Source organism: Falco naumanni, chromosome Z (genome assembly GCF_017639655.2).
Source record: "Falco naumanni isolate bFalNau1 chromosome Z, bFalNau1.pat, whole genome shotgun sequence".
Taxonomy (NCBI): domain Eukaryota; kingdom Metazoa; phylum Chordata; class Aves; order Falconiformes; family Falconidae; genus Falco; species Falco naumanni.
In genome coordinates this window covers 58,999,605-59,018,507 of record NC_054080.1, presented here as the reverse complement: position 1 = coordinate 59,018,507, position 18,903 = coordinate 58,999,605, and the positions used below count along the sequence as shown (strand labels likewise).

The 18,903-nt window shown below is 38.8% G+C and overlaps 1 protein-coding gene across 1 annotated transcript; it reads left to right on the top strand.

Moving 5' to 3' along the window:
* Nucleotides 1–14: 14 nt before the first annotated feature.
* Nucleotides 15–18,852, top strand: GFM2 (GTP dependent ribosome recycling factor mitochondrial 2). The gene is made up of 21 exons (XM_040579761.1): nt 15–136; nt 881–970; nt 1,534–1,618; nt 2,753–2,798; nt 3,199–3,296; nt 4,330–4,455; nt 4,842–4,930; nt 6,110–6,198; nt 6,429–6,489; nt 6,585–6,770; nt 9,726–9,806; nt 10,574–10,722; nt 11,247–11,387; nt 11,469–11,568; nt 12,723–12,912; nt 14,721–14,797; nt 15,286–15,424; nt 15,571–15,756; nt 16,906–17,021; nt 17,271–17,453; nt 17,918–18,852. The coding sequence occupies exons 2-21, from the start codon at nt 908–910 to the stop codon at nt 18,044–18,046; spliced, it is 2,334 nt and encodes a 777-aa protein (XP_040435695.1). The 5' UTR covers nt 15–136; nt 881–907; the 3' UTR covers nt 18,047–18,852.
* Nucleotides 18,853–18,903: the final 51 nt, after the last annotated feature.

Here is an 18,903-nt window from a genome sequence, read left to right as displayed (position 1 = left end):
GTGCCGGGGCTGGGGGGAAGGGAAAGAGGAGCGCGCCTTCCGGCGGCATGGTGGCCGTGGCGGCCGGCGCCGGGTCTGGGCCCAAAGCGACCGCCCAAGCGTGGTCGCGTTAAAACTCTTCATCCGGAGGCAGAAGGTAACGCGGGCGCCGGCGGTGTAACGTGCCGGCGGCTCGCAGCACGGCAGGGAGGGCAGCGCTGGTTTGCGGAGCGGCCGCCGAGGCGGCGGCGGGGCTCGTCGGCTCGTCAGGGGCAGCGTGAGGGCGCCGCTCCCGCCCGCTCGGCGCGGCGGCGGGGGCCGGAGCGCGGCCTGCACGCAGGCGCCTTCCTTCGCGCGAAACTGCCGCGGAGCGTAAGGTCGCTAGAGCTGGACATCGCCTCCGTAAACAAAGCGCAGCCGGCTAGGAATATTCCTGAAACTTTCGCACTTGGCCTCTGTGTCGCAGTGGTTTTGGCAGCGCTTGAAAGCGCATAGTATTTAATATTTTGTGTTGTTTCTATCCCAAATACGTGCTTCTCCCTGCCCCCTTTCCTCCTCCAAAATCGGGAGACCTGTTTATGCTCCAGTGATTGGTAATCGATACCCTGGAGCTCATCTGAGCGCGAGTGTAAACTCCGATGGTGAATTTGCAGCTTTATTGTTCACAGATTTCTTTGAGAAATATATTAAGTGTTTGTGGGCATGCATTAAGTGGCATTTTTAGGGCTTAATAACATTTTTTACAGATCTGACACCGATTTAACCTGCAAAGCAGCAATGTGAAGAATAGTAACCTGATCTAACTTGAAAAACAGAAAAGTTTCATGACTTGTTTACGACCGGTAGCTATATTACTTCCATGTAAATGTTTTGTACAATGTTTCCTTACCTGTCTTGGCAGGGAACAGATTTAGGTACAGGAGTCAGAATGTTGAGGTTTGTGAGGAAATTTTCGGTGAACGCGTTCAAGTCATCAAGTCTATGCAATGAGGTAAACTCTTTCCTCAAATTTTGATACTTCCACTGTGAGCAAAAGAAGTAGTTTGGTTACTCAGAGTAAACACACTTTTGTTGGTTTTGGTTTACAATTCAGTAATCTGAACTGAAGATATAATTTCATGTTGGAACTGGACTTCACATAGTCAGAATTTGAAAGTTGGATTTGTAATTTTTCTGTAAACCTTTTTTAGTGTTCTGGGATTCTAATTACCTAACACTTGTCATTGTTAAAGTTATATTATTGACACAAATCACTGGACTTATTTAAAATATTGTGGCTACTGACAGCATGTTTTGGTGCCATCACAGATTTTTACTGGACTTCCCAAATAACATTGGGATTGGACTTGATTTAAACCACCGTGCTACCAACTTCATGCTTCTTGTTTCCAAATTGCTGGTATTTTGAGCTTATATAAATACTCAACAACAGTATCCGTTCCTGTAGATATTTTTTTCAGTTTAGTTTTTTACAGCTGGCAAAAATGTAGCTACGAAGTAATTATTTATAGTGATAAGTATTCTGTATGGGTTTGTGTTTTTTTTCCTTTTAAGCGTGTGTATTTCAGCAAGACAAAAATGAGACTCGTAAGCGTAACATGGCAAGACTGCAGTCTAAGAAAGTACAGTTCTGCACCAGGTATAAGTTTAAATTATTTTCGTAATAGTAAAGATTACTCTAAAAATGAGTAAGAATACTTTCTAAATTGTGTTTTATTGTTTATCTTTTGGTCATTATTTATAGAATTTGGTGTCTGACACACAAACAGAACAGTTAAAAGGTTCAGGGACTGGAAAGAGGTGTTTCGTATTGCTGCTCTTTTCTCAGTAGATGTATGGTATAAAGCCTTTAGAAAATAAGAGAAAGGAAAGATACAGATGTATAAGAAGTCAGGTGAGTTGTGAAGCGTGCTAGAATTGTCAAATCCCACCTGCAGGAAGGGGAGAGTGACTCAGAAGCTAGAGCTAAAGAGGGAGGGAGATCACCAGTCCTGGATCCAGCCCCAGACCTGCCAACAGGGGTGTTCAGTGTGGAGAGCACCCCAGAGGCTTGCACATGCCCCTATTTATTGGCCTTAGTTCCAGGACTTCTGGAACCTTCTCTTGCTGCAGTTGCAGGAGTGGCCGAGACACCAGTCAGCCAAGGGAAGCGATGCCTTCTCTGGGGGCGTTGCCAGGGTTTACTGAATTATAGTTAGTTTCATAAAAATTTAGCTTGGTAGCTTATTTTACAGCTAAACAGGGTATGAGAAAGGAAATATCTTTCAGGAAAATACGCATTTAAAACTCCTCAGTACCATGTTTTCTTAACTTAGGTCAGTTTGCATTTTGTCCCTGAGAGTTATGCTGTCTTAGCTTCAGTGTTTAAAGGAGAAATGACTTTTGAAATTTGTTACCTAATAGCTGGTTCAGGTGAATGTCATCATCACAATTGTCTTGAACTGTGGCATGTTTTGTTATTGCTCCTGCACAGTAAGATTTTGCTGTGCTGCTGATGCTTTTCTGTGTTGGCTTTTTCCTATTGTTTATAAATTACAGCTGTTCTGGAGAATTTATCTGAGAGAGAGTGAGATTTATTGAAAATGAACGTGTACATATCTGTAGATGTACATATCTGAGGTGTTAAAAATTGCAGATTGTCATGAGTTGTGGTTCTAAATCTTTTTTTTTTCTGTAATTGTCTGAAATATATTTAGTTTTGTTAAAATCTATAATTGCTACATTTGGATCAGTCTTACAGATTGTTGTGTTTGTTTGTTTTGTTTGTCTCCAGGAGATATTAAGTCTCTACATTCTGTCATTAATCCTCATATATCCAGGTATGTCATGCTAGCTTAATTTTTGGATGTAACTGGCAGTCAAAGGAACTGATGTGATAAAAAGTCAGGGGTTGTGTGCCCATTATGTGCATAGGTCATGTGCATGTTCCAAATTAAAATTAGTACTTCCTTACTTTTAGCCTTCTGACATTTCAATATGTAAGAGTTTTGGTGTCAGAGAAGTCTTGGACTGTCTCTTGTTTACCTCATCAAAACGTCAAGACTTCACAATTTCAATACTAATGTGCTTCAGTATCAGAAGGTATACTGTATATGCCACAGAGGGAAAATGTTATTCATCTGGTATGCTATTCTCAGTCGGTAGTAATTGTTTATACAAATAACAGTATCAATGAATAAAAAAAAATTGCAGTAAAAGCAATGTTTTCACTTTATGCAGAATCCGAAACATTGGCATTATGGCCCACATTGATGCAGGGAAAACTACGACAACAGAGAGAATGCTGTATTATTCTGGATACATAAGAACACTTGGAGGTTAGGAGTATTTTTTGTATTTCAGTAGCTTTGAGAGATTTAATAGTATGCAGTAACATGCATCGCAGTTAGAGGTTGCTACACTTAGTGTAAAGCCAGCTGTTCCAAAGTTGTGCTCTGTAAAATTTCATTTTAATGCACGTTCCATTATGTTCTAAGGCATTTGTATTTTGAGAGGTCATAGGTTCATGTATTTCTTTTAGTTTCAGTGCATTATGTTTTGTTTAACACTTAATTAGAGTATCTCCATGTTTTCTTTGCTACTTATTGGCCTTTCTGGTAAAGCTGTTCCTTCAGTTCTTTCCTAACCTGTAAAGAAACCAGATTAACAAAAAGTCACCATTCTTTTGAAAGCCATAGCACATGAAGAATTCCTTGATTCGACAACTCTCACAAACTTCGTCAAGGTTGAAGGGGTCACAGCAGCCTCCGCTTGTGCTACTTCTTGACTTTTGAATTTAATTTCCTGTTCTCTACTGTGTATGAGAATGGTAGATGATGTTAGGCTTGTGGAGTGGTTAACTTGGTGGCCTGCTTGTTTAAAAATTTGTAACTGCTTCTCTTTTTAATGAAAATAAGAAAAAACAGAAGTAAAACTCAACGTCTTAATTGTTTGGGTTTTTTTTTTTTACTTAAGTTTAGTTTTAACTTAATTACCTTTTAATTACTAAATTTTAAAATGTCAGTCACGTTGATACAATAAGTGGAGCCAGGTTATTTAAAACTGTAGTTTGATTGTGATTTTGATCTTTGCTTTGGTTTTTAAGTTTCTCATGGTATTAGTTATGATTAAGAACAACAAAAAGGTTGTTAGAATTGCTTGTCTTTGACTTACAGAGCATTTGTTCCCTGGAAAGGGAGCCTGGGTAAATTGGCTGACATTACAATTTTCTGAAAAAGACTAGTTTCATAGCATATATATATATATATATGGGACAGTGTTTCCAAATCTCTCTCAGTGTCTGTATTCCAAGACAATTTCAGCTTTTGAATAATTTACGTACCTAACTGTAGTCCTGCCTCCTGTTCACAGATGTTGATGATGGGGACACAGTGACAGATTTTATGGTACAAGAGCGAGAACGTGGTATTACCATTCAGTCTGCTGCTGTTACATTTGACTGGAAGGACTACAGAATCAATCTGATTGACACCCCAGGTACTACGCTTTAGCAGTACTCATACTATTAGGGGAGAGTAGATGAGGTGGGATGTCGTAGAATGTCGTAGTGCTGTATTTAATTGGTTTAATTGCATCAGTGAAAAGGCCTATACTGAGCTCTGTTCAGCTTTGTTTTCTGGTGCCTAATCTAGTTTGTTTAAAGTGAACTCAGACATTTCCACACTAAATTGCTCTCGGCTCTGGGATTGCAGTGTAACAGTCTTCTGTGTTTAAAGGACTGATGGGTGTTATTTCTCTGCAGGTAAAGACAGGGCTGTTTTGACATGATTTAAAAAAAAATTGTAATGTAAAACTTAAAAATGTAAAACTGTTAATGTTGCCTGTTTGAATTATGATGGTGTAAAAGGAAGATTGTTTTTTAGGTCATGTGGACTTTACAGTGGAAGTTGAGCGTTGCTTGAGAGTCCTGGATGGAGCAGTAGCAGTGTTTGATGCTTCAGCTGGTGTTGAGGTAAAAATAACTGGTAGATACTTATTTTTTTGTGTGCAATGACTTAAATCAGACCAAAATAATAATAATGATAGCACAGAGATGTTGCTCAGTATTATCTCTTTTGATGCTTTGATCAAAATTCAGCTTCAAGAAGCTGAGCATTTAATTTCAAGTTCTGTACTGTACAGGGATATCCATGGTAATAAGGGGCAAATAGGTGGGATTCCCATTAAAGTCTGGTGTTTTTTTGTTTTGTTGCTGTCCTTTATACACATTGATTAAGCTGAATGCCTCTAGCTACCTGTACCAATGGAAAGAAATATCTGTTCATTTCTCATTTTCAGATTTCATGTAGAAAATGAGTAAATTTGAGCCAGAATTTCTCCCTCCCCAACAGCCTATTTAACATGCTCTTTGGGGCATAGTGCAGAAAAGGTGGAATTTGACTTCGTAGCATGGGATGGTTTAATGTTCAATCCTGTAGAAAAGTTACATGTTGTGAAATCGTGGTGTTCTATGGGACATCCCTTTTTCCTAGGTGAGGCATGAGAGAATGCTTGATCAGTGTGAGTCACATTATTTAACTTAGAATTCAGGTGCCATCATATATAAACCTGAACCTGAACTGAGTAACAGCCCACCACACCCAAGAACAAAACAATTAGATCTGCTTGTGTTTTTGCTAAAACTGTGTAGGAAATTCTTGCATTATTTCTATATGTTGATAAGAGACTGTTTCTGAATCGGAACTGATTTTCATATGTACCTGTTTTAATTTTCAAATAACAATGCATCTCATAAGTGGCTCAGCAGTACACAGATTACTAGCAAAACCACAGTAGTTTTTAGTGTTGTACATGTAGCCACAGAAATGCTTGCCTGGTACACTTAAGTAGCTTGTCAATAAAGTCTGAAGTCTCTACATGACTGAGTTTTTTCTGTATATATGCCCTGTAATGCTTAGTTTCTCTCCCGTGTTCCTTTGACCATATACCTGTCTGCCCTTAGTGAAGGAGGAGGAATGATGGCAGGTGAGATGTAAGATGAGACAAAGCTGCATGTGAAGTTCACAATGGGATTGTCACAACACACCCAGCACAGTTCCTTTCTGTCCTCTGAACCCAGTACCTCAGCGGTATTGGGGACTGTATAGTTCAGCTGTTGGCACTAGTGTTTCCATTTTGTCTTTTGCCTTAGGCCCAAACTCTGACAGTGTGGAGACAAGCGGACAAACATCAGATACCACGAATTTGCTTTTTGAACAAGATGGACAAAACCAGGGCAAGGTATTTTGTTATTGTAATCATTAATAAAACCTTTGTAACAGAATGTATCTAATAAGTTTTGCTGTTGAGTGTAGACAAGCCAGTTATTTTAATACTTATTATATACATCTTTGATTATGCATATGTGTATTTTTGTGTAATGGTAGGAATAATTTTTGCAGTAAATAAGGAATGGTAAACCTATTATGACATTAAGTTTTTGTAACTTAGTATCTGTTTTTTGTATATAGTTTTACATATGCTGTTGAAAGTATCGAACAAAAATTGAAGACAAAACCTTTGCTTTTACAGGTAAGCCTAGAAATTAAATGTTTATTTGCTTTCTTTTGAATGGAATTCCTTTCGTCATTTTTTGGAGCTATCTAAAATCAGCGCTCTATTTGCAGTTGCCCATTGGGGAAGCCAAGACCTTCAGAGGACTGGTTGATGTTGTGACTAAGGAACAAATAGTTTGGAAATCTACTTCTGATTTGGATGATGGAAAAAATTTTGAGCGAAAGTTGCTGCTGGAGGCTGATGATCCCAACCTATTCCAAGAAGTCCATGATGCCAGAAATACCTTAATAGAACAAGTAAAGTTCTAAAGTAAATATATAATATATTTAACACTGTTTTTTAGAACTGTAAAAAGGGGACCTCTGAAAGGGACCTCTGGAGGTGTCTGGTGCAGTGACCTGCTCAAAGCAGAGCTGACTTCAGCATTAGGTCAGGTTGCTCAGGCCTTGTTCCCTTGAGTTTTCAAGTCTTTAAGGTTGATGGTTACAATCTGTCTAGGCAGCCTGTCCCAGTGCTTGATTATCTTTGTAGCGAAACATATTTCTTTTTGTCCAAAGGGAATTTACGGGGTTGCAACCTGCAGCAGTGGTACTTTTTCTTTCCTTGTGTACCTCTGAGAAGAATCTGGCACTCTCTGTTGTCCCTGAGGCAGGCCCGCCACCACCCCATTTCAAGTAGTAAGAGATGGATTTACATCCTGCCATAGCCTGTCTGAGTTACAGGCCTGTCTCTCTGGCCCTCCAGCTGCACTCCAGCCATCTTAGTGGTTTTCAGTTGGACTTCCTGCACTTTGTCGGTCTCTCTTGTACTGGGGAGCGTAGAAGCAGTGTTTTAGATGCAGCTTCACAAGTGCAGAGTAGAGGGTACTAACCACTTGCCCCAGTCCACTGGCTATACCAGTGGTCCTCAAACTACGGCCCGCAGGCCAGATATGGCCCCCCAGGGTCCTCAGTCTGGCCCCCGGTATTTACAGACCCCCCCGGCCCCCCCCACCCCGCTGGGGGTTGGGGGGGGGAAACCAAGCAGCCGCCTGTTTAAAAAGTTTGAGGCCCCCTGGCCTATACTGTTCCTGGTGCAGCCCAGTGTGCGGTTAGCCTTCGTCACTGGAAGGGGATGCTGCTGACTCAAGCTCACTTGTCCGGCAAGACCCTCTGGCTGACTTCTGCAGAGCTGTTTGCTAGCCAGTTGATCCCCACTCTGTATCAGCACATGGATTTGTTCTGTCCTAGGTGTGAGATTATGCATTTGTCCTTATCAAACTCATTTCAGATTTTCTTCGCTTCCTTTCCATCTGTCAGATACTTAATGCACCTTGTAAATGCTAATATGTGGTGGCAAAATATGCTGAATATAGAGAATTGGACTCCCTGGCTGTACAATACATGTGTAAAATGGAAAATACTCCCTGCTTTATAAATAGGGAACTGACGAAAGCTAAATTTCACAGTCAGTTGGCTAACTTGGCATCTTGTACTGTTTTAGATGTCAAAAGATATGTGGGGCACTCACACAAGGCCTGGTAGATGTGACTCAGAACCTGCAGGATATCCATACCTTTCTGGAGTGGCAGCTGGAAGTGGGATGGGGTGTTGCAGGCTGGTCAAAGTGGCACTAAATACTGTGTGAGAGGCAGCTGAGTCACACCATAAATCTTGTTCCAGATCCATCCAAAAAGTCCATGGGAGAGATGAGGAAAGAATGGTATAAATACTTGTTTAGCATATATTGTCCTACTGAAACTAGGAAAGGTAACAGAAACTTGACCTACTTGCTACCAGGTTTTGCGCAGCTGACAGTTTAGAAGGGGTGAAGAATGGAAGGATTAATGGAAGTAAAATAATAATTTGCCTGTTGAATGTACAGATGTACATTCAAAGGTACAGAACATTTGAAATAGTTTGTCCCGAGTGTTTTTCTTCTCCCTTCACTGGCATTTTAAGGTCCCACATTATTTTGTGTAATTGACATGATGACATGATGATACTGGAAGATTTGGTTATACTTGAGAGACTAAGCAAGTCCTCTCTCCAAGTAAAAAGTTTTCCTTATTACATTCAGTTTGCTTATATACAGCTTAAAAGTGTTGCAGTGATTACATTTGAATGCATGATTTTATAAGCAAAAATGTGGGAGGTCTATCTCAGATATCAATCCATTTTGCTGAAAGGGCTGCCCTCCATACAACTTTGAATAACACTATGATTCCTTTAAAATATCAGAATCAGATATCCATTTTATATTGCTCTGACTTCAAGTAAAACCCATAAACGATGTTTTTTCAAAATTTCCTGGTTTTAAGAGGCTGAGTAGTAACACTCCCATTTATCTTCAGAAATGTATTGTCAGACAGAAGGGTTTGTAAGAACAATGTTGGTTTTTTTTCCTTTGGTTTCTGATCCTTTTCTGAAGCAGGAAGAGGTGGACCAGTAGTGTGATAATTGAAATAACCTTGTGTTTGTGTAGTATTTTTTTATATGCTTTCTAGACTATGGACACTTCTTATCAGAAACACTGTAAAATTTAGTAGTTCGAATACTGGCCATCTTGAACACTTTGCTTTCACTTAAATAAATGAAAGCTGTCCTTTCTCGTGTTGTAACTATCAGCTTGATTAGACTTCTAATTGTTTATCAGCAATTCATTTCGGCATGTCGTCGGTTGTTGTAGCCACTAGAGGGGCAAAATGCCTTGCTGCACATAGGGTGTCCCGAGTCTGTGGCAGTGCAAGAGTGTATATGAAACGAGGTTTAAAGAATAGTTACTTGTCAAGCTAAGTGGTACAGTTCGAAAACCAGATCAGCTCTTGGACCTACAAGCCTTTGACATGAAGAAGGTCAAAATGCCCTGAAGGCTTGTCTGGTTTTTCCAGCTCTATATTTGTTGTTTCATAAAGATTACTTGCTGCATACTTTAGACTTCGCCTTGTTTGCACGTCTGAAATACACTCAGTTATACCCTTCATGGCTGTCACTGTATGACTGCAGGTTTTTTCAGTCTCAAGGAGAAGTACAAGCTCTCCCACTGATATTTTACCTGACAGCAGCTTTATAAGTTGATTTATTTCCTGCCCCTGTCCCCCATCCTTCCTTGAAACCTTCATTTCCATAATTTTCCGTGGTATGGGTTTATGATCTGATGTCTTTAAAGGCTTTGTTCCTGCTCTGTTTAGCTATATATCCTAAATAATTAAGATTTGTGACTTGTCTGTGAAACTGCCATATGCCAAATAATAAAGAACTATTCTGTTGAAGGTTGCAGATCTGGATGATGAATTTGCTGAACTGGTTCTAGGAGAATATAGTGAAAATTTAGACTTAATACCAGCTGACAAGGTATTTTTTAAATTTCATTATTTATAAACAAGTTCTTGCAAGTTCTTATTCTCAGGGCTGCATTTTTCTTCCTTTTGGCACATGCAGATGATGATTTTGCGGATGTGTATTTTTTTATTTTAAAAAAATCACACTAGCTTTTGTAGTGAATTTACAGTACTGTGAATTTAGGACAAAGTATATTCAAGCTTTAGTATGAATTTTATATGATAATGGGCTAACTATGATTCTCAGACATGCTAGGCATGAGTAAAAGTAGGGTACCTTTGTTCAGGAAGGTGGTTGGTGGTTTGTTGTTTTTTGTTTTGTTGTTTGGGGTTTTTTTAAGTTAGGCTGCTGAAGAAGAGTTTATGGAAAGGTGAATTAAATTTCCAGGTAGACTCAGTACAGTTTGTGTACAAGCTGTTGATTCTTCTTAACAGAAGTAGCATCTCAACTGCTATGAATTGGTTGGATCTTCAGGCACTGCATGTTGAAAATGGGGAGATAAAACATTCTGAATTAAAAGGACTGTTAGAAAAACAAGAACAGGTGCAGATCTGCATGAAATGTTTAGAAATCTTAAAAGCAGTGGTTTAGCATCTAAACATTTGGATTTATGGTTTGGAGCTCATGAAAAGCAGTGAAAGCAGTTTGAATGAGTGAAGTTACAGTTGTAAACGTACTTTTTAACTTTTGGGGATTTGTTAGCAATATCTGATCGCTGCAATGCACTTTAAGGCCAAATTGTAGTTCACATGTTAACAGAAGATAACTCCTTTTTGCAGTTACAGTCTGCTATCCGCAGAGTCACGCTAGCTCAGAAAGCAGTACCTGTACTCTGTGGTAGTGCACTGAAGAACAAAGGAGTGCAGCCATTACTGGATGCTGTTACTATGTACTTGCCCGCACCTAATGAGCGTTCATATGACTTTCTGTAAGTACAGGGAGAAAAGGAGGGTCAGGAAAAAGGAAAAATAAGTTGGAAAGCATAAAAGAAGAAAATGAAAAATATTAACAAAGCATTCACATCTTTAAAGATGTTTACTGGTTTTAGGTATTAAATACCAATAGAGATGTGTGAACATGAAAATACACTTGGACTACTGAACCTGCTTTGGTCAGTGCTACTGGAATTGTACGCATTTATCTCCAGTTGTCGAAGCTGCATATTAGATTTCTAAAACCTATTTTTAATCTGAGGATATTGCCATTTTACAAAATTGGGGTTTAGGGATCATCTTTAGTATTGGACGAGTCACGTGATATCTTATATGTCCTACTGGAGCTGAAACTGGTTAGGTTAATATTTTTTAGTATGAATTATTTTTAAAAATCTGTCTATATTAATATTACAATAACAAACATATCACTTCTTAAATGAGCGGAAATTTAGGTAAATGTAAGTTTGAGTGGACTAATCATACAAGAATGCTTTTTGTTGTGCTTTTTATTTTGCAGACAGTGGTACAAGGATGACCTGTGTGCCCTAGCGTTTAAAGTTCTCCATGATAAATGTCGTGGACCACTAGTTTTCATTCGGATTTACTCAGGTTCACTGAAACCTCAGTCAGCTGTATATAACATTAACAAAAATTGCACGTGAGTAAGTTAGGGCTGTGCTTTAGTGTAGCATTGGAATGTCTGTTAAAGTCCCGATTAATACAAGAATTTCTTTTTCAGGGAGAGAATGAGCCGGCTGCTGCTGCCTTTTGCTGATCAGCAGATTGAAATACCATCTCTAATGCCTGGCAACATTGCCCTTGCTGTTGGGTTAAAACGGGTAATGCAAAATACTAATTCTGTAAGAATCATAGAATCATTTAGGTTGGAAAAGACCTTTAAGGTCATCAAGTCCAACTGTTTACCCAGGGCTGCCAAGTTCTCCGCTAAACCATGTCCCTAAGCACCACATCTACATGTCTTTGAAATACCTCCAGGGATGGTGACTCAGCCACTTTCCTGGGCAGCCTGTTCCAATGCTTGACAACCCCTTCGGTGAAGAACTTTTTGCTAATGTCCAATCTAAACCTCCCCTGGTGCAACTTGAAAGGGAGCTTGTTCAACTAGTGTGTTTGCTACTTCTATGGTATTGTATCTCAGATGTGGTTTTGATTATTGTGACATATGTAAACTTGCTTTATTTGAAGTACATGTACGTGTACTTCCCTCTAAAGTGAAGTACTACAATGTACAAATGTCAGTAATTGACGTGGGAGATGTAGTGCTGATTACGTGGAAAGAACTGAAAACTGAAGGTGTATTTCAGTAGGGTTCTGAGCTTCTATCAATATTGTAACACTTAAAATACAATGCAGTGCCATGGAGACACCTCCTGTGGGAAAGGACAGTGATATTCCAAATAAGTTACCTGAAAGCAACAGTTTAATTCAGTTCAAATAAGTTCGTTTCATGCTTGCTTCTTTTAGTTTACTCCTTCAGTGTTTTATTGTGTGAACAGGCTGCATAATCTCATTTGCATAGATTTTCTAAAATGTAAACAACTTTGGCATGCATAAACATAAATTTTCATTTACCAATACCGTTCTTTGTGGCTTTATATCTTGACTGGTAAGTTAAGATTTAAAATGCAGTGAACTGGACAAAGAAATGTTATTTTAAATCTGAGCGCAGGTTTTCCTCTTTTCAGGTAATTTTAGTTATTTGAAGAGAGAAGTTACAGTAGGTGGCTTTTTTACTTTTTTAATAAATGTTTTAATTATTATTATTTATTTTATTTATATCTTTACATATATTAGAATATTTAAATTTTATATAATTATTTGTTTATAAATAAGGAGTTTAGCACAAGTGGTTTTGAGGAAGAGAAATGGCTGGGGTTTGTGGTTCTGGGTTTTTCTATTTGGTTTGGGGATTTTTCTTCCATATACCATCCTCTCTTCTGTGTCTCCTGGGTCACTGGGTGTTGATCTATAGAGTGCCACTGGAGATACCATAGTGTCATCAAAGGCTTCAGCAGCAGCTGCAGCACGCCAAGCTGGAAGGGATGCTGGGGGAGAGAAGAGGTCTAGCAGTGACATAGAGAGCCTTCTGCTGGCAGGTGTTGAGATCCCTGACCCAGTCTTCTTCTGCACAATTGAACCTCCTTCAGTGGCCAAACAACAAGGTACAACGTAACTACTGAAGAATATGATTAACATATTCTGCAAAAGAGGTGTTCAAGCATTACCATGTTCTCATGTGTAAGGAACAATGCTTGTCCCCAATCCATACACACCTGGTTGACATGAGTGACTTGCCCAAATCTATCAATCAGTGATCTACTAAGGGCCTTTTTGGCATTTCGCAAAGAAGATACATTTTAGGTTGTGGTTGTCAATATTATTTGCTATTACTATGTCAAGCAGTACTAGTACTAGAACTTTTTCTAATTTTTGAATCTAAAAAAGTAGTAGTTCCTCATTTTTAGAGAAGAGATGGAGGCCCTTCCATTTCCTCCTGTCATGCCTAGTTTTGTTGCAGACTCGCTGGTGTGCTGTACATAGTGTTCTGAGTGCAAATAACCTTGAAATGTGGTTTTGGGTTTGGTTTTTTTTTCAGTTGGCACTCACAGTTTTACTTTATGGTGTAGAAGTCTTCACTTACCAAGACTTCTGTGTGTCTGGTTATGGTTCACCTGTGCAGCGTGACTTGTAATCTTACTGCCTTTCCCAAGAATCTGTACCAGAGAACTTGGTTGTTTGACTCTTTTTGGAAATACATGCTTCAAACTCTGTATCATCACTCCAACAAAACTGAGCTTGGTTGAGTGTGAAGAGGAGGAGTGATAATTACCAGTGTAGATGATGGAATGGAACAAGGTAGAATGCAGATTTGGAGCAACATGTCTGCAGGCTGAGGCACTGGGTTGTAAGGTGTTCCTGTTCTGGGGGAATCTGGATGTTTAGTTTTGGGGTGGTGGGGGTGGTGTCTGGGTGGTTTTTTCACCGAAGAGCATAAGATAAATGCAGCCTCAGCTGTGAGTTTATCATTCTGTACCTCCTTTCCTCAGCAGTTAAGATAATGGGGAATCACAAAAAATAATTTGCATTTGAACCTTTTCATGTGTCATGGTTTGACCCCAGCTGGCAACTAAGTACGAAACAGCTGCTTGCTCACTCTGCTCACCCACAGTGGGATGGGGAGGAGAAGCAGAAAGAAAAGGTAAAACCCGTGGGTTGAGATAAGAACAGTTTAATAATTCAAGTAAAACAAAATTTAATAATAATAACTAATGAAAGAAAGGCAACAAAAAGAGAGAAGGAAAACCCAAGGCAGACAAGTGATGCGCAATACAATTGCTCACTGCCTGCTGACCGGTGCCCAGCCAGTCCCTGAGCAGCGATTGGCAGCCCCTGGCCAACTCCCCCAGTTTATATATTGAGGATGACATTCTATGGTATGGAATATCCCTTTGGCTAGTTCAGGTCAGTTCTGAAAAGTCCCTGACTTGGGGTAAACTGCTTAGAAGCTATTAAAACATCAGTGTGTTACTGACAGTATTCTCATACTAAATTCAAAACACAGCATTGTCCCAGCTACTGAGAAGAAGTCTATCCCAGCTGAAACCAGGACACATGTTGGAGTAATCAAATATTTAAGGAAATCATACAAGAGTTAGTTGAAAATTTTTCTTACTACTTTTTACTGACTTGATGAAGCACTTATTGGTTATGTTCTGTCTTCATACAACTACAAAATATCACTCTGAAAATAATATTTTTAGTAAGTTAAAGCGCTCCGTAGCATGCGATAATTTTTTTGAGAATTGAAGATGCAAGTTGCTTGTGATTTGAGTTGACTTTGCCAAAATCTGTGCTTCTCTGAGGCCCTTTTGATTCCTTCTGAGAATCTGACCTTATGAGGAAAGTGATGTTTAGACATTCCTTGTGATCCTCGGGTTACTGAATTCTCTTGTTTGATACTTACGTGCAGACTTGGATAATGCATTGAGCTGCCTTCAGCGTGAAGATCCAAGTTTAAAAGTGAAGATAGATCCTGACACAGGACAAGTAAGATGAATCTTCTACTGCTCACCTTATAACCAAGCTTTATTTTAAAACTGTCAAGACCACCTTTCAGTTAGTTCATTTGTGTACTGAGCTTTTCTTACATAAAAAGGACTCTAAATGTTTGTGTCATATACGTACAAAGTTCTGTGTATCAAACTAAAATCGAGTCTTGTGCACTTGCGCTTTACAAGTAGAAGCAATCATCCTGTGCTCTGCATGTTTTTGACAGTTCTGTATTTAAAAAAGTTTGAATCAGTTTTAAAGATAATGTAAGATGACATTTTTTTTTATAGTGGTCACTGTACTGGTAATTACCCTCTCATTTCTGTGGTGTTTATGTCAGATGACCTAAAGCAATCTAGGCTCCTTAAAATCTGAAATATTTTTAAGAGACTATTAAGAGCATGAAAGTCATTGTTTAAACAGTTTGTGTTAAAACCTGAGTTTTGCATGTTTTTCCTTTTCTCTCTTAACTCTCTTCTTACTAGACTATTCTTTGTGGCATGGGAGAACTACACATAGAGATCATTCATGACCGAATCAAACGTGAATATGGAATTGAGACTTATTTGGGACCTCTTCAGATAGCATACAGAGAAACCATCCTAAATGCTGCCCAAGCTACAGGTAAAATGGGTGAATGGATAAAACATCTTGTTTCTGGTTTTGTAGCTTGATTTACTTTAAAGGATCTTATGAGGAACTTTTCAGATGAATTTTACAAGTAAGTTTTTTTCACAAATGGTTGTTTTGCCTTTTTTTTCCCTCTGCAGATACATTGGACAAAACAGTAGGAGATAAACGACACTTTGTAACTGCAGAGTTAGAGGTGAGGCCCAGGTTGGGGGAGAAAGCAATGACAAAACCTGTCATCAAGTATGCTGCAAGTGTCATTGAAGTACTACCCAAAGAACTCCAAGGAGCTATAGAAAATGGAGTCATGAATTCATGCATTCAAGGTAAAGAAAGTGTTACGACAGCTATACTGGTCTAACATTTCTGTAAAAAGCAATTTAGTATGTTTCTAGGAGGAAAAACTCCTGGGTAGCTTGAAAACTAAAAGATAGTGCATATTAACATTAGATGCAAAGGAAAATTCTAAAATTTCCTTAACTACAAATTTGCCAAATGCTCCTTTCTCTGTGCCAGGAATGGAAGTCAGCATTCCTTTGGTTTTAAGGTTTTCTTCTCGTTCAACAGTGAGCTTGGGGTTCTTTTGGTTTGCTTTTTAATCTAGTATAGTATAGGAGATGAGGCGTTTGCTTGATGACATCATGTAAACTCAGTGATGTCAGAGAAATGGATTGGGAAGCCAACACGTGCATACCACTTCTATTAGAGTCACTGACGTTTTTATTTTCAAATACATTAAATCCATTAAAGTAGACAATAAAAAGCCTTATCTAACTGCAAAGTGTGGGATTTCTAGAGAATTTAAAGTGATTAAAAATATTTAATAACTTGTGGCCAAAGAAAAATTTTGCCCTTACAGCAAAATTAACAGGTAATGGACTGATAAATGAGAATTATTCTAGAAGAAGCATGAGGTGTTTTTTCCACGTTGCTTTGTTAAGTTTGAAGGCATCTCTTGTCTCTGGCTGTGGGAGTGAGTGTTGACTGTGTGTTTTATCCATGCTCCTTGAAGAAACTTCAGAATGATGCTGTCTCCAGCCTAAAATTCATGCCACTAAATGCTTTAAATAAATAAATAAAAAATCTAGCCATATAGGATGTGTTTTTCCTCAGATGTGGTTCAGATGTCCCATCTGATCTAATACAGTTTTTGGTCTGGCTGAAAGTCCTGGGTTGGAGGGAGATAACCTACCTGGGGCACTAGATGTGGTTCATCCCTTGTGGAATAGTTAACCCTGCAGTTCTGGTAGTGGGTTAGTATCAGGTTTTGTGTGGTAACATTGTGTTTAAAAGGAAAATACAAGATATTCTGGCTTCTTGTTAAACAAAAGCTTTCACTATTTCAGATGAGCTTTGGTTTCAATAGACAAGTTTTACATACTGCAATGTATTAAAAAATAACTTCATTTTTGCGAACAGGGGTATGAATGCGCATACTAGGGAACTTTATCTCTTTTTTTCTTTTTTTTTCCTAGGACCTTTGCTTGGATTCCCAGTGCAGGATATAGATGTGACAGTGCAGTCGCTGACAGTGCATCCTGACACCTCCCACACCATGTTATCAGCCTGCGTCTCCCGCTGCATGCAAAAGGTACAGTGAAACTCGAAGATGCTGAACACAGTAGCATGCTACACTACTGGGAAAATACGTGTGTTATTGATATCTGGAAATTGTTCTAGTCTGACAGTGTAATGCCCTCGCTGGGGACTTCATAGCTTTTGGAAGTAGAGAATTTGAGAGGCAGTGCTAGCTTGAGTTATGCAAGTACTTATGTCAATTTTCTAACAAAAAAAAAGGTGTGTGTGGGACTAAACATAACTGTCCTTCCTTTCCATGTAGGCTTTGAAAAAAGCTGGTATACAAGTACTGGAGCCTCTGATGAATCTAGAAATCACAGTAAGTGAAGATCATCTCAGTGTAGCACTCGCTGACCTTGCACAGCGGAGAGGCAGTATTCAGGAAATTCAGAGTCGTCAAGATAACAGAGTTGTGGTTGCTGCTGTTCCACTAGCAGAAATGATGGTATGTGATTATCTTACTAATGGTAAAATGCAAATTGATATTTTTTTATATTCTTAAAAATAATCAGGCTTCAGTTCAATTTTCCTGTTGTTGTGGATGGTTGTATGTTTTTTATTGTATTTTGACTATTGAAGGCCTGAAGCAAGTGCCCACAAATCTAGTAGTGTGTGTGCCTGATTCACATTGTTAAATGAGCATGTTTTCAACTGTTAAGTCAGAGGAGTAGTAAACACTATTAAAACAGGTTTTACAGAGAGTAGTTGCTCAAAAAGTATGTTATTAGGCTGACTGGTAAATGTATTGCACTCTTAATACAGTAATATTATAAAAACAAACTTACTGTGTTTATTTTTATGTTGCAGTATACTTCTGATGTTCCCCTTCCCCCCTCAACCTAAGCAGCTTTCTGTGCTAACTTAGCTTCCCTTTATCCTAAATTGACTTGTGTTGTCCATTTTGTCCAGGGCTACTCAACCGTTTTGCGTTCTCTAACATCAGGCTCAGCAACCTTCACTTTGGAGCTTGCCAGTTACCAAGCCCTGAATAGCCAAGAGCAAAGTGCACTTCTTCAGAGGAGGATGGGCTTGGTGTGATTTGCTTTACTCTGTAGAACAAAGACGGTATTTTCTATCCTCCCTATTAAATATTTTCAGGAGCCTGCTTATGTACACCAGTATGTTCTTCTGGGACCAGCTGGTTGTGGCAAAATGCTGAATTTACTGCTGTGAATGAGCAGCTGTATGAGCAGACTGCTTTTAACTGTCCAAGGGAAGGTTAAGAGACACTGTTCTTCTGGCACAAACTTGTAATTGCAAAGCAGCTGAACCAGAGATGCAACCACAATTTGCTGCTTTGCAAATTCTTACCTTATCATTGTAGATATCTATAAGTGATGCAAATCCTCTTCATAGAAATGAGCATTAATTGGACCTTAATGTGCCATTAGGACTGTTTCTTACTTCAGTAACCAAAGTTTGTGAAGTTTATGTCTATAAATGAAGTAACTACAGTTGTGGTGGTCTGTCTTGATTTTTTTTTTTTCTGAATAAAAGAATATGGTTAATAAGCATTTTAAACTGTACAACTGTAAGTATTACTTCCTGTATTGTTAGAAACAAATTTGTACCAGAGTTCAGGCCTGGGTGTAACTTCTGCCTGAGATCTGTGCAAAAGACAGAAGAAAAGTAGAAGTCTCCTAGAACGGTGAGTTCTACCTACCACCTTGGAGTATGTTGAGGGAGGATTTTTTGACTTTTTTTTTATTTAACCTGTAACATTTCTGAATTGCTATGTGTTACAAGTCAGTTCTGATTTGCAATTATCTGATTATGTGCTACAATGACAAATGAAGTGAAAAATTACAAGATATTTGGAAATAAAAAAATAGTTTGCTCTTTAAGTAGTGTCTTAGCTTTATTTTTCCTCAGCTTTAGAAGGTGTAAGGAAACTG

What these genes read in the sequence shown, in the direction of transcription:
- GFM2 (XM_040579761.1), top strand. Translation starts at nt 908, where the DNA reads ATGTTGAGGTTTGTGAGGAAATTTTCGGTGAACGCGTTCAAGTCATCA. An exon ending in CAATCTGATTGACACCCCAG is followed by an intron (nt 4,456 to 4,841) that starts GTACTACGCTTT and finishes ATTGTTTTTTAG; the next exon opens with GTCATGTGGACTTTACAGTG. An exon ending in AAATGCTGCCCAAGCTACAG is followed by an intron (nt 15,425 to 15,570) that starts GTAAAATGGGTG and finishes TTCCCTCTGCAG; the next exon opens with ATACATTGGACAAAACAGTA.